At 41.7% G+C, this 16739-nt stretch overlaps 1 protein-coding gene across 1 annotated transcript; it reads left to right on the forward strand.

Annotated features, from left to right (window-relative positions):
- Positions 1–10323: 10323 nt before the first annotated feature.
- LOC142906595 (aerolysin-like protein) lies at positions 10324–15798 on the forward strand. Its single transcript, XM_076054736.1, has 2 exons — positions 10324–10373; positions 13115–15798. Exon 2 carries the CDS (start codon positions 13129–13131, stop codon positions 14068–14070), a length of 942 nt encoding a protein of 313 aa, XP_075910851.1. The 5' UTR covers positions 10324–10373; positions 13115–13128; the 3' UTR covers positions 14071–15798.
- The last annotated feature ends 941 nt before the right edge of the window (positions 15799–16739 follow it).

The following is a 16739-nucleotide window of genomic DNA, read 5'->3' on the forward strand; positions in this document are numbered from 1 at the left end:
GCTAAAGGTCTAAACTTTGCAGTCACACCTAAACACATACCAGTTAATGATATAATTGCCCAAGTAGACGTTGCTCTCAGGGGCCTGGGTCACATCGCTGCAGACGTAGCAAGATCTGAAATCGCTGCAACCCTCAAAAACGCTAAGATGCCAGCTAGCAACCTCAGCAAAGATGAGCGTTTTGAATTATATAAATTAAAAAAGAGGAATGATATTGTAGTTCTCTCAGCTGACAAAGGCAATGCTACTGTCATCATGGATAAAATAGAATACAACAACAAAATTAAAGAATTACTCGACGATGGTAGTTATACAAAAAATAAAAAGAGATCCCACCAACAGCCTCGTCACACAAACCAACAAAATAATTTCTGATTCAACCGCATGAATTGATCAATTTAAACAGTTTTCGTTGAAACCTTCTGCTGCCAGGCCACCAAGTTTACACGGCTTACCAAAAATACATAAAGTTGATACACCTCTTCGTCCCATAGTCTCTACTATCATCTCCCCCACCTACAAACTAGCTCGTTTTTTGTCTGAAATCCTGCGTCCTTTCACTGGAAAGACCACCTCTGCGGTACAAAATTCTACTCACCTGGTATCGACAATCAAGGGTATTTCCCTGTCCCCAGACGACCTGCTTGTCAGTTTTGATGTAGTTTCCTTATTCACCAAGGTTCTTGTACCTGACACCATTGCAATCATTGAAGACTTGGTTCATCAAGGACTAAACACTGAGGTACCCCCCCTGGTGAGAAACTGTTTAACCAATACATACTTCATTTGGAATGGAACTTTCTACAAACAAACTGAGGGCACCCCAATGGGCTCCCCCCTTTCTCCAGTTATAGCTAACATTTTCATGGAGAAATTTGAGACTGACGCCATCCAGACTGCCACCCTGCGCCCAACCATATGGAAGAGGTACGTGGATGACACTTTTGTCATCTGGCCACATGGCTGGCCTGCTCTAGACCAATTCTTCGACCACATCAATTCCATACACCCAGCCATCAGATTTACCATGGAAGTCGAAATAGATGGCAAGATACCTTTTTTGGATGTCCTAATTAAAAAGAGACCTGATGGTTCAATGTGCCACTCTGTCTACAGGAAAGCTACCCATACGGATGCTTATCTGAAACCGGATTCCCACCATCATCCATCACAGAAGAATTCTCTCATCAAGACTCTGTATCATAGAGCCCAATGCATATCCGACCAGGAACACATAAGCAGTGAACTCAAGCACGTACACCAAGCTCTTTGGGCTAATGGTTACTCCGACTATACAATCCGCAAAGCTATCACTCAAACCATGAAGAAGAACCCTCTTGAGGAGCCTTTCAAAACCATCACTTTACCCTACATTGCTGGGATCAAAAAAAAGATCTCCTAAATCTTGAATAAACACAAGATCCAGGTCCGTTTGAACACATTACATAAAATCCGTGATCTGGTTCCCTCTGTAAAAGATGTGATTCCGGACATACAATACCCTGGTGTCTACAAACTAAGTTGCCTCTGTGGTAGTAGTTACATTGGAGAAACCAAACGCCATGTCTCGGACCGCATTCGTGAACACAAAGCAGACCTTAAACACGGTAGGACCAACACCTCGGCCGTAGCAGATCATTGTTCTAATTCAGTAGGCTCACATGCCATTGACTTTTCCAAGACAGAGGTTCTTTGTAAGCCATCTGGCTTCCATGAGAGATTCGTTCATGAGGCTATCCACATATACAAGCTCAGAGACAATTTCAACCGAGAAGATGGATTCTATCTTAGCAATCATTGGAAAGATTTGATAAACCATTTCAGTTCTTAATTGATTGTTCACGCTTACATTGGCTTTCAGACAGCATACATTATAAAAAATTTCGTCTCCCCCCTCCTCTTTTCAAAATATAGATGGACTAGTCCTGGGTAAACTGCCAAATCGCTGCGCGTGACGCTAACGTTTTTTATAAATAAATAAATGCGCCGTTTAATAATACATTTATGCAAACCAACACACCTGAAGATGACCGTTTGAGTTATGGTCGAAACGTCGTGAGAATTTTTTATTGTTTAATATATATTTTATTATTTTGTTGTTTCTCTTCAACGTGACTTTACCGAAAAAACTAAGAATATGAATTACTGCAGTCACGAAAGATTTAAATCAAAATTTAATCGCCTCTACGGGGAGGGTTTTCACATAACTTTAAGATCCTTCAACAAACTCCGGGATAAGAAAGCTCAGCTGATCGAGTCTCTCACCTTCCTGAAGAGATGCCGCGACTCTGGGGTAATACTAATCGCATTTACACTGACCTCTGCTGCTGTAACTTCTTCTAATGCGAAACGAATTCTTTTCAAAACTAGCTTAGCTCTTATCTCAGAAAAAATCAGACTTATACGCACAGAACTAGATCAGTTAGACAAGACACTCTACAAATCACACTTATCATTGACGGCAATAATGTCCACATCGGATTGGGAACATGTAGACAATATGACTGCCTCTTCAGCTGCTACTATGTCGACCAAATGTAAGGAAAACCTGATTTCCAAATTTAACCTCCTCTTCAACAAAAGACCGGACCCACACACCAAAAAGTTAGACGTTAATAAAGTCGTAATTAATCGCAGTAACAGTTCTATTTCCGATGGTCTGAAATCCGTTTTAGCTAAAGGTCTAAACTTTGCAGTCACACCTAAACACATACCAGTTAATGATATAATTGCCCAAGTAGACGTTGCTCTCAGGGGCCTGGGTCACATCGCTGCAGACGTAGCAAGATCTGAAATCGCTGCAACCCTCAAAAACGCTAAGATGCCAGCTAGCAACCTCAGCAAAGATGAGCGTTTTGAATTATATAAATAAAAAAATAGGAATGATATTGTAGTTCTCTCAGCTGACAAAGGCAATGCTACTGTCATCATGGATAAAATAGAATACAACAACAAAATTAAAGAATTACTCGACGATGGTAGTTATACAAAAATAAAAAGAGATCCCACCAACAGCCTCGTCACACAAACCAACAAAATAATTTCTGATTCAACCGCATTAATTGATCAATCTAAACAGTTTTCGTGGAAACCTTCTGCTGCCAGGCCACCAAGATTATACGGCTTACCAAAAATACATGAAGTTGATACACCTCTTCGTCCCATAGTCTCTATTATAAGCTCCCCCACCTACAAACTAGCTCGTTTTTTGTCTGAAATCCTGCGTCCTTTCACTGGAAAGACCACCTCTGCGGTACAAAATTCTACTCACCTGGTATCGACAATCAAGGGTATTTCCCTGTCCCCAGACGACCTGCTTGTCAGTTTTGATATAGTTTCCTTATTCACCAAGGTTCCTGTACCTGACACCATTGCAATCATTGAAGACTTGGTTCATCAAGGACTAAACACTGAGGTACCCCCCCTGGTGAGACACTGTTTAACCAATACATACTTCACTTGGAATGGAACTTTCTACAAACAAACTGAGGGCACCCCAATGGGCTCCTCCCTTTCACCAGTTATAGCTAACATTTTCATGGAGAAATTTGAGACTGACGCCATCCAGACTGCCACTCTGCGCCCAACCTTATGGAAGAGGTACGTGGATGACACTTTTGCCATCTGGCCACATGGCCGGCCTGCTCTAGACCAATTCTTCGACCACATCAATTCCATACACCCAGCCATCAGATTTACCATGGAAGTCGAAATAGATGGCAAGATACCTTTTTTGGATGTCCTAATTAAAAAGAGACCTGATGGTTCAATGTGCCACTCTGTCTACAGGAAAGCTACCCATACGGATGCTTATCTGAAACCGGATTCCCACCACCACCCATCACAGAAGAATTCTCTCATCAAGACTCTGCATCATAGAGCCCAATGCATATCCGACCAGGAACACATAAGCAGTGAACTCAAGCACGTACACCAAGCTCTTAGGGCTAATGGTTACTCCGACTATACAATCCGCAAAGCTATCACTCAAACCATGAAGAAGAACCCTCTTGAGGAGCCTTTCAAAACCATCACTTTACCCTACATTGCTGGGATCACAAAAAAGATCTCCAAAATCTTGAATAAACACAAGATCCAGGTCCGTTTCAACACATTACATAAAATCCGTGATCTGGTTCCGTCTGTAAAAGATGTGATTCCGGACATACAATACCTTGGTTTCTACAAACTAAGTTGCCTCTGTGGTAGTAGTTACATTGGAGAAACCAAACGCCATGTCTCGGACCGCATTCGTGAACACAAAGCAGTCCTTAAACACGGTAGGACCAACACCTCGGCCGTAGCAGATCATTGTTCTAATTCAGAAGGCTCACATGCCATTGACTTTTCCAAGACAGAGGTTCTTTGTAAGCCATCTGGCTTCCATGAGAGATTCGTTCATGAGGCTATCCACATATACAAGCACAGAGACAATTTCAACAGAGAAGATGGATTATATCTTAGCAATCATTGGAAAGATTTGATAAACCATTTCAGTTCTTAATTGATTGTTCACGCTTGCATTGGCTTTCAGACAGCATACATTATAAAAAAATTTCGTCTCCCCCCTCCTCTTTTCAAAATATAGATGGACTAGTCCTGGGTAAACTGCCAAATCGCTGCGCGTGACGCTAACGTTTTTTATAAATAAATAAATGCGCCGTTTAATAATAAATTTATGCAAACCAACACACCTGAAGATGACCGTTTGAGTTATGGTCGAAACGTCGTGAGAATTTTTTATTGTTTAATATATATTTTATTATTTGTTGTTTCTCTTCAACGTGACTTTACCGAAAAAACTAAGAATATGAATTACTGCAGTCACGAAAGATTTAAATCAAAATTTAATCGCCTCTATGGGGAGGGTTTTCACATAACTTTAAGATCCTTCAACAAACTCCGGGATAAGAAAGCTCAGCTGATCGAGTCTCTCACCTTCCTGAAGAGATTCCGCGACTCTGGGGTAATACCAATCGCATTTACACTGACCTCTGCTGCTGTAACTTCTTCTAATGCGAAACGAATTCTTTTCAAAACTAGCTTAGCTCTTATCTCAGAAAAAATCAGACTTATACGCACAGAACTAGATCAGTTAGACAAGACACTCTACAAATCACACTTATCATTGACGGCAATAATGTCCACATCGGATTGGGAACATGTAGACAATATGACTGCCTCTTCAGCTGCTACTATGTCGACCAAATGTAAGGAAAACCTGATTTCCAAATTTAACCTCCTCTTCAACAAAAGACCGGACCCACACACCAAAAAGTTAGACGTTAATAAAGTCGTAATTAATCGCAGTAACAGTTCTATTTCCGATGGTCTGAAATCCGTTTTAGCTAAAGGTCTAAACTTTGCAGTCACACCTAAACACATACCAGTTAATGATATAATTGCCCAAGTAGACGTTGCTCTCAGGGGCCTGGGTCACATCGCTGCAGACGTAGCAAGATCTGAAATCGCTGCAACCCTCAAAAACGCTAAGATGCCAGCTAGCAACCTCAGCAAAGATGAGCGTTTTGAATTATATAAATTAAAAAATAGGAATGATATTGTAGTTCTCTCAGCTGACAAAGGCAATGCTACTGTCATCATGGATAAAATAGAATACAACAACAAAATTAAAGAATTACTCGACGATGGTAGTTATACAAAAATAAAAAGAGATCCCACCAACAGCCTCGTCACACAAACCAACAAAATAATTTCTGATTCAACCGCATTAATTGATCAATCTAAACAGTTTTCGTGGAAACCTTCTGCTGCCAGGCCACCAAGATTATACGGCTTACCAAAAATACATAAAGTTGATACACCTCTTCGTCCCATAGTCTCTACTATAAGCTCCCCCACCTACAAACTAGCTCGTTTTTTGTCTGAAATCCTGCGTCCTTTCACTGGAAAGACCACCTCTGCGGTACAAAATTCTACTCACCTGGTATCGACAATCAAGGGTATTTCCCTGTCCCCAGACGACCTGCTTGTCAGTTTTGATATAGTTTCCTTATTCACCAAGGTTCCTGTACCTGACACCATTGCAATCATTGAAGACTTGGTTCATCAAGGACTAAACACTGAGGTACCCCCCCTGGTGAGACACTGTTTAACCAATACATACTTCACTTGGAATGGAACTTTCTACAAACAAACTGAGGGCACCCCAATGGGCTCCTCCCTTTCACCAGTTATAGCTAACATTTTCATGGAGAAATTTGAGACTGACGCCATCCAGCCTGCCACTCTGCGCCCAACCTTATGGAAGAGGTACGTGGATGACACTTTTGCCATCTGGCCACATGGCCGGCCTTCTCTAGACCAATTCTTCGACCACATCAATTCCATACACCCAGCCATCAGATTTACCATGGAAGTCGAAATAGATGGCAAGATACCTTTTTTGGATGTCCTAATTAAAAAGAGACCTGATGGTTCAATGTGCCACTCTGTCTACAGGAAAGCTACCCATACGGATGCTTATCTGAAACCGGATTCCCACCACCACCCATCACAGAAGAATTCTCTCATCAAGACTCTGTATCATAGAGCCCAATGCATATCCGACCAGGAACACATAAGCAGTGAACTCAAGCACGTACACCAAGCTCTTAGGGCTAATGGTTACTCCGACTATACAATCCGCAAAGCTATCACTCAAACCATGAAGAAGAACCCTCTTGAGGAGCCTTTCAAAACCATCACTTTACCCTACATTGCTGGGATCACAAAAAAGATCTCCAAAATCTTGAATAAACACAAGATCCAGGTCCGTTTCAACACATTACATAAAATCCGTGATCTGGTTCCGTCTGTAAAAGATGTGATTCCGGACATACAATACCTTGGTTTCTACAAACTAAGTTGCCTCTGTGGTAGTAGTTACATTGGAGAAACCAAACGCCATGTCTCGGACCGCATTCGTGAACACAAAGCAGTCCTTAAACACGGTAGGACCAACACCTCGGCCGTAGCAGATCATTGTTCTAATTCAGTAGGCTCACATGCCATTGACTTTTCCAAGACAGAGGTTCTTTGTAAGCCATCTGGCTTCCATGAGAGATTCGTTCATGAGGCTATCCACATATACAAGCACAGAGACAATTTAAACTGAGAAGATGGATTATATCTTAGCAATCATTGGAAAGATTTGATAAACCATTTCAGTTCTTAATTGATTGTTCACGCTTACATTGGCTTTCAGACAGCATACATTATAAAAAAATTCGTCTCCCCCCTCCTCTTTTCAAAATATAGATGTACTAGTCCTGGGTAAACTGCCAAATCGCTGCGCGTGACGCTAACGTTTTTTTTATAAGTAAATAAATGCGCCGTTTAAAAATAAATTTATGCAAACCAACACACCTGAAGATGACCGTTTGAGTTATGGTCGAAACGTCGTGAGAATTTTTTTATTGTTTTATATATATTTTATTATTTTGTTGTTTGTCTTCAACGTGACTTTACCGAAAAAACTAAGAATATGAATTACTGCAGTCACGAAAGCTTTAAATCAAAAATTCGATTTGAAGCATGTTTTACATCTTTTTTTTTGGGGGGGGGGCAGAGCTTCGTGACGTCATATTTGAGGTGGGTCTGACTTTGCGTGACGCCGCGTGACGAAGGGGGCGGGGGGTCAAAAATTGTTCAAAATCGCGTGACGTCATTTGGACGGCCCCTTAGTCGAGTGTCATCACAGGTGAAAAGTCGTCTCTTGTCCGTGCGCCTCCACCCATCACACATGCGAAAAGTGATCTGGCTAACCGAATCAAGTAAAACTTCCTAAACGCTTGATTTCGTGTAAAATTTTGTATTTCATATGCCAGATAGCAGACCAGCCAGCCAATCACAATGGTGGCTAATTCTGTCAGCCTTTGATGTTCCAGAGTCACAGCAGTGCCACTTCACTTCCTTCTCCATGATGCTTTTTTTGTGGGCTAAGGAATTTCCGCTTCCAAAAAACCCCCCAAAAATTATATCTAAATAAAAAGGATAGGCTCAATACATCAACACTATCACGGTTATTTATTGATTATTTATTCGTTAAATATTACAGATCAATGTTGCGAAGCCAATATTCAATTCACCATACCTCACGGCATAGCGAATGTCGTGTCCAGTGACCGAAATCAAAGGAACTATTTCATTCAGCCTCGTTGTCAACCACCTGTTGACAGCTGATGAAAGAGAAGAGACATCTATATCGGTACTTCTTATGTAACACGTCTGCTTTACGCAACATTTTTTGCTACTCATAACAGCTTGCTCGCAAGATTGCTTTCCTTGCATGTTTCTTAGCGTGGGGATGCTCATGATTATTTACTTTATAATTCGCCGTCAATTGTTACTGTTTAACATATCCTACGTATTGCCTTTGCCCATCTAATATCCAATTCGTAATAAGTCATCTAAAAGGCCCTGAATCTTATGAACTGTCTCTGCTGTTTGTCTCATTTGCATTGGCTTATTTTCTATATCGTGTATCTTACACGTGCATGTCTTACTTATTTGTATTGTGTAATATGGCTTGATTCGTAACCTCTGTCTGCTCGATTGTAGTGTTTCATTTATCACGTCTCGTTTTTATGGTCTGTGTATTTTTAAGGGTTATTTTCAAAGTAGAAACTACTCAGTCGCACCAAACGAGTTATTGGGAATAAAGTGGACTGACACTCTGGGACTGTGGAGCCTAAACGTTTGAAGAAATTACTGCATTAATCTTCTGTTAGTGGCTGTCTGGTGTACCATCTCCAAAGGGGGTACGAACAGGGATTGTAAAGTAAAGTTAGGGATGATTCGCAGTAGATAATGTGCTGGTCAGGGAATGAGGACAAGTTATTAGGCTGGGAGGTGTACACATCAAACACACTGGTTGGGAAGGACTGGTATATCAGATTAATATAATAAACCAGTTATGGCTTAACTGTTTTTAAAATGCACTACATTATACGTCATATTTTTAGGCATTCCGATGACAAACTTTAGTCATAATTAAAATTCATTACCATTTGACTTCCATTGTAGTTGAAGCGGGCTTTTTTTCTTTCCAATTCTATTTCAATTCGTGGATTCAATTTGATACTGTAGGCGGGGTGGCAGAGTTTTAACACTTGTGCCTCACAGTTTAGACGTCCTTTCGTCGATTTCTGACCCGCTCCTGGATGGGTTTCCTATGGGTTCTCTGCTTTTCTTCTTTCACAATTTATTTCTAAATGTTTCTGATGTGACCGAACATTCCAATGTTGAAAATGTATCTGCAAAATTACTCAATTGCGATTACACAGAGCAGCTACATCGCCCCCTACTGTGAAACTTAGAGAGGCCCTTTCGAAAATGTATCTTGAGAGTCAGTAAGGATTTTCTGGGTTCACCAACAGAATACAAATACATGAAATCCTTACCCAACGAGGAGTTATCGAACGCTTGTTTCAGCCCAACACGCGTTACCTAATGAGATCTCTTTGGAGGAACACGAGGGTTATGTTTTGGTTATACGTGTTTTAACGCTGCTTAAGATGATCATATTCGCAACTAAAAGTAGTGCCTTGAGAGTGTTGCTCGTTTTGGAACGAATTAATCTGTATCGAAATCGCTCGAATTAGCAGAGAAAGAATGCTCTTTAAGTGAGATACGCCTGTATATATGTACAAATTGCACAATACCATACATTCCTGCCAATTTTTTGACACCAAATGCACGCCTGGGGCAAAACAGCAAAAGGACAAAAACAACAGCAAGAGTCCAAGACAACACCATGACAAGTACAATAGTTATACACCAAAACAACAACAGTCCCAGACAACTCCAAGACAACATCAACAACAGTCCCTCACCAAGACAACAACAACAACAATCTCAGATCCCTCCCGGATATGTACAATAACAGTCTCAGAACTCACCAAGATAATCACGTCCCTCATTGAATTTTACATCTACATTTAAATATTGCTACACGGTGGGTAAGGATCGATGTTACACAACATATTTATAAATGTGGCTGGTGTATCTGGCACTACTAATTTTCTGCTTCAGAATATATTTTATGGAAGGTTTACGATGTTTGGCGCGGAAACAAGGTTCCATAATGTTGGAAGAACCTTTTTTGATAATACACCACTCATTGATTCACTCCACCTCGTCATCATGAAAAAGAAAGAAAGGTTCAAGTTTGAAAAATATATATGTATGATAGATTAAAAATTCATAATTTCTGTAAATATGCCAAACTATTTACATAAACTATTCTGACGTGAGTGATGCGAAGCGATGCATAATTTAGGCTGTGGCTGGATCACGTGGCCTGTGCAACAGTAGTATAAATGACAGTGTTCTGGTGATAGAAAAGCATGCTCTGGGAAGAGAACCTTAAGGTGAGTGTGTGGGTTACTCCTGACTGGTCTCGTTATGAACAATTCAGGTGGTGTGTGTGGTGGACAGGTGACTCCCAGGTAAGTGCCTCTGAGCTGGCACCCCTTGAGAACCTGCCTGTTTGGTGTGATGTTGGCAAAACAAGATGCTATCGGATTTCTGTGTTTATTTTCACTACAAATCCGTTCTGTAAGGTACTGTCACAAATCAGTGAAAAAACAACGTATAACAGCATCAGCAGCAAGCAACTCCTAAAGATATAAAGATGTGAATTCAATTGACAATCATACAACGTTGGTGTAAATGTTCAGGAAAAAAACTTTACATACAAATGCATTGATGACGTTTGTCTGTCTAAAAGTGACGTCGATTGCGCAATACTCGTGCCTCCCCTCTCACTTTGCTCTCTTCCTGTCTCCCTCCTCTCTCTCTCTCTCTTTGATATCCACACTGTATCACATGAAGAAGAAAAACACGACTCTTGATGTCCTGAGTGAATCGTCCACCCTTTATTTATCCAATGCATGTTTTTTTGTAAGAGTCCAGAACATGGCCATCACAGAGGGAGATACCAATTACGAACGTGTGTCGAACCCGGTGCAATAAATCCTAAAATGGGGACCCGTCTGGATGCCCTTGGGCTCGCTGACCTACCACAGAGGCAACGATCAGGAGCTGCAGATTAACTGGGAAGGGGAAGAAGAAGGACAAGGGGGAGGAAGGGGAATAATTTATCCAAACTAGACAGGAAACAAAGTAACATAAGCGTGATGTCTGGGCTTATCCTTCTTATTTTCCCCTAGGGGCAACGGTGCCTATTGCAATGTTTCAGTGTCTGGAATTCATCCCCTTGCCCCGCTCCCTACTTTTATGGTTATTCACGCAGAGTCAATAAAAATGGGGACCACATTGCCTCTTACTCTTATTATATCCCTGGTAGATCCTGGTTAAGGAGCTGATTCCCGCCAAGGCACGGATAGTTCTGTGCCAGAGTCCCCAAGAGGGGGTTCTTGTTTCCAATTTGCTAATATTGTCTTTCTTGCTACAATATAGCCGGTTTTCAGTAAGGCATATTGGCGTACCGATAGCCCTTTTGGTTTCAAGCCCCGCAAAGTTTAGTCCACTGAGGGGCTCAGCTCTGTGCCAAGTTCCGATTAAAATAATCCGTTAAATTATCGTAAAATTCTAAAATATCTGGGCACGTCCAGAAGGCATTCAGTTAAATCTGTACCGTGCATTGTGGTATCTAGGGCAATTAGGAGAGGAATGTGTGAATTTGAACTAAATTATGTTTAGAGGAAGGGACCTGCGGCCTACTGTCTGAGCCCAACATATTTGAGTCCATTTCTGGTGAGGAATGTCCTGTCCCAGCAGCCTTTCCCCCTCAGCTTTCTAGTTTTGGCTCTAACCCGGTCTCAATCTCCTGCACGAACTTTTCATTTCCTTTTTTTCCACCAGACCATCCAAGATTGGGTGAGTTATGTGGTCAAAGTTTTTGTTTGTAGCTTTGGATGGTGTCCCTGATATTTTGGTAACCTTATTTGGAAGGTCCCCCACCCTTTCCAAGCCTATCACTCTCCAGCCAGGCCAGTTACCCCTTGTGCATTCCATTGTTAGTGATTGGTCGCCCCACAGAGGCGATTGTCTACATATGAAGGAGTGGAATGAGATTCACCTGTGGTTGCATTTCCCCAATGTGTTAGAAACCGTGAATAATGGTTTCAGGACACGCGATCTATATTTGATAGGAGCTTAGGTAACCGCAGCAAATAACCAGCACCTCACCGAGCCTTCTCCCAGTTTTTCCATGTCCTTTACTTTTTCTTGTTGATCTATTGAATAAAGTTCTGAAAGCGATTGCTTTGTTCTATTTTAGGAAATCTGCAAAGGGTCAGGCCCCGATCTCTCCTAAGTAACGTAAGGGAATGAAAATCTATTTGCGCTATTTTGTGATCCCATATGGATGAGGCTATGCTTGAATCAAACATCTTAAAGAAAGCTTTTTGAACACAGGAGGGGCTATTCGTAGATGTACTGTATAGGTAACCATGTACAGTACTGTTCACTGCAGGAAGTTAAAATCGTGAGCGGCTGAACCTCACTGTCTACCCACTGGAATCTAGGAACACCACGTGGCCTGGGATACCACGATGGGCCACTTGGGCAATAAGATGGGGACAAGATGGCGAATTGTGTACTTTCATGGCAGCATAATCGCGAGCAGTACATATATCATGCATACAGGAATCTCTAGATCAACTGCGAATGGTCGAGCCACAGGGGCACAATCGGCGAACAGTACCTCAATAAATTTGGCCCAAAACAGTAAAACCTCGAGGGAAGGATTTGCTGTACTGTGTTGTGTCAACTTTTATTTCAGAGAAGCTGTATTTCTCTTGCAGACAAGGCTCTCTTAACCTCAAACAGTTATTCTTGTAAATTATCTAACCTTGTCACTGTCTGCTCTTCTTTCATTGTCTTTAGCTGTAAGTTAGCCATTACGAGTTAATAATCTGATCCAATGTGTGTTTTTTTAGAATTTACCAACATGATGATGTACTGCTTTTTCACCGTTTTTTCGCAATAGTGTTGTCGATAACATCTGATTCGACATGCAAATTTAGAAGTGCATAACTATTACAAATGTGTCAATAAAATGTGGTTTTGAAAGTCAAACTGTGAATATCACGATGTTTTAAATTTCTTTCATAATTTAAACAAATCTGTATCTTGTAATGTGCAGGAAGAGAGGAGAAAATGCCTTATGCATTGGCCTTACACACCTGTGGAGGACAAGGAGGAACAGCCTTCAGTTTTGATGGGTGGAGAAATGGAGCAACGCTGGAAAAAATCTGGGTGTGGGTTGGAGGGTGGCAGATCAAGTGCGTGAAGGCCTGGCTGACGGACGGAAGGACTGCACAGTACGGCAGTCCCTCGGGATCTCACGAAGAGTTTGTGTTCCAGCCCGGGGAGCTGTTTTCGTCCCTCTCACTGTGGGGGAATGGGGCTGGCTCACGCCTGGGCGCCTTCAAGTTCAGGACAACCAAAGGCAGGGAATTCTTCGTGAAGATGACAGACTGGGGCCTAAAGACCGAGTACCCAGTCGACGTCCGCTCTGGAATCTGCCTTGGGATTCAGGGCAAAGGCGGTTCAGACATCGACAGCATGGGCTTCCTCTTCATCAATTCGGTTAAAAGTTCAGAATTGATCAACGTGACATACCCTACACTGCACAGGGAGCTTCCAAAAGTCCAGATGGAAGAGATCAAATCACTCAGTTACAAGAATACTGGTTCTGTCCCCCAAACCTATAAAATTGAAACCTCCAAGACCGTGACCAAAACCTCCTCCTGGTCGATCACAAACAAGCTGGAGGCAACCGTGAGCATCAGCGTCTCAGCCGGCGTTCCGGATGTCGTGGAGGTTGAATATGGCTTTAGTTTTACCGTTAGCACCGAGAGTACGCACGCCGTGGAGAATTCAGAATCGAAAACCGAGCTCCTCTCATTCGACGTCACGGTTCCTCCACGCAAGACCACTGCGATCGACATCAATATCGGTCGCGCGGAAATCGACCTCCCGTACAAGGGTACGGTGCGCATGTCCTTATTGAACGGCGCCACCTACGACATCCCAATGGAGGGTGTCTATAAGGGCCTCGCCTACACCAAGGCGACTGTAGTAACAAACGAAAAGTGAAACGGCATCGGAAAAGCACGCACGTGCTGCGCTTTACTAGCTGCATGCTGCATTCAACGCTGCCTATCTTTATTTAATAGTTTATTGAACCCTGCGGTATATAATATGATGCAATACATATGCCATTTGGGAGAGTTCAGTTGGTGCAATTAAGGAAACTTTGAATCGGTGAAAAAATAATTAACACGGAGATGCAGTTATTTCAACGAATTTTTCTCGCACATACCGTACATAATTGAGTCTGTTCGCTCAGAAATCACAATGGAATGATCATAATCTGTCTTTATCCCGGAGGAATCCGACGATAAATTAATCTCTTTTTTACAGATGTCCAGTAGGGGCGAGTCAGCAAGTTACAACAACAAACAATACACAACACGATAGGAGGAAAAAGTAGAGCAATGGCAAGGCAGTAGCTAAAACTTATATAAATAAATAAGTATAAAGTATATAAGTACAAATAGCATAAGTACATTCCTGTTGATTTTTCAACACTAAATGCAAACTTGGGCAAGGCAACAAAACGACAACAAAAACTGTTCCAGATCAAACCAACACAGCAGAGGGTATCTTCATAATATTTGATTTTACAATCTATCATTTCACAGATAAGAAATCATTTTAAACGTCACTTTTGCCATTTACTTACGTGAGAATGAGCCCCAACTAGCAAAAGCAAATGGAAATAAACTTCCTGCAGTGGTTTGGGCAATGTAACAAGACAATACACACTGGCATAGGCAACGTTGATCGGTAGAGTGCAAATCTGGAGGGGTTCAAAACATCAAAGTACAAGTTGGATGAACGACATAAATGACTGGAAGGAGGTGAAAGAGGTGATGCTTTATGGGCTTCAGAAATGAGAAGGTGAAGAGTGAAAACCCAAATGAAGCACACTGCTAAGGACATTCTCCACGGCAAAATCATACAAACATATATCTTGACAATACAGTTTCTGCATGCTGACATGAACAGAATAATCGATGGACTTGACCAACATTTCTACTAAAATTATAGAGAGAAGACATCCACGTGTGAATGATACCAAACAAAACGATGACGGAAAGATAAAGATTCCTCAAACAATCAACCAATCTTCATTTGTGTTGGGACACCTATTTTCAAAAACGCTCATATTTGTTTTCCATTTCACACTACAATGAATATACAAATAATGATAACTGGCCTCGAATGACCAACAATTTCTCCAAAGGTGACACCAGAAAATTAAATAACTTCTCTTGTAGTACTATCATTTCCATCAGCACCACCATCTGGATTAATGCATTTAGATTACAATTGCATGCTCTTTAATTATAGGGAATTGCATGCAACTAGTCAGTTGCATGTTATGTAATGCTTTGGGCTTGTGATGCAAAATAAAATATCTTTAAAAATTCATTGGATTGTGTTTGCATTCAGTGTCATCATTATCACATCCACAACCCCTTTGAGCCAGCATCACTGAAAACCTTTGTTCGAATCCAGGCATTCGCCTGTAATGAAACTGCACAGTCAAGTGTGGTGAGTTGATGGTCTCAACCCGGTCACGAATGACTGCACGAAGATAACCCCTTCCATCACAGTTATCAAAACGTAAGCTAGTATGTGTGCAGATAACGCGTAGCAGAAGTGAGATCTTGGTTTTTAGATATAATTTCAATCGCGCATGATAAACCTATATTCTCGATTCTCGCAAGAGAGATATGGCCACATCGCTCAGAGGTCTGAGTACTGACCTAATTTCGAATCCAGAACCTTAGCAGTGCCAGCTCATCAATCAAACCTCCAAATGTGTGTGTGTGTGTGTTAGTCCATGTGTGTGTTAGTCCATATGTGTGTGTAAGTTCATATGTCTGTATGTAAGTCAATGTGTTTGTGTTTGAGTCGAGTTGTGTGTGTGTTTGAGTCCATATGTGTGCGTGTAGGTCCATACGTGTGTTTAAGTCCATGTGTGTGGCTGTCTTTTTCGAACGGACAACACCCGATGCGTGTGTGTACGTCGAAGTGTTTGTGTGTGTCAGTCCAAGTGTGCCTGTCAGTCCATTTGTGTGCGTATCAGTCACTCTCTGTGTGTGTTAGTCCATGTTTGTGTGCTAGTCGATGTGTGTGCATGGCACCATCTGAGTGTGTAAGTTAATGTGCGTTTGTGTGTCTATGTTTGTCATTCGATGTGTGTGTGTACGTCGCTGTGTATGTGTGTTGTCAGTCCATATGTGTGTTGTAGTCCACATGTGTGTGTAAATCCATACATGTGTGTGTGTCACTCGATGTGTGTGTGTAAGTCAATGCGTGTGTGTGTCTTAGTTGATATGCGTGTAAGTACATCAGTGTACTATACGTCAATGTGTGTTTTTTAGTCCACGTATGTCCGTGTGTAAGTCGATGTGTGTGTGAGTTGCTGTATGTGTGTACGTCGATATATGTGTGTGTAACTCCATGTGTGCGTATCTAAAGTGGATGTCTATGCGTGTGTCACTCCATATGTATGTGTGTGTACGTCTATGTGTTTGTGTGTGTGAGTCGATATGTCTGTGTGTGTCAGTCCATGGGCGTGTGTGATAGTCGCTTTGTGTGTGTGGCTCCATGTGAGTTAGTGTGAGTCCATTTCTTTGCATGTCTGTAGCTCCATGTGTGCGTGTGAGTCTATGTGTCTGTTTTATTGACCT

The sequence above is a fragment of the Petromyzon marinus genome, chromosome 68 (assembly GCF_048934315.1).
Source record: "Petromyzon marinus isolate PM22_M1 ecotype Great Lakes invasive population chromosome 68, UKy_Petmar_22M1.pri1.0, whole genome shotgun sequence".
Taxonomy (NCBI): domain Eukaryota; kingdom Metazoa; phylum Chordata; class Hyperoartia; order Petromyzontiformes; family Petromyzontidae; genus Petromyzon; species Petromyzon marinus.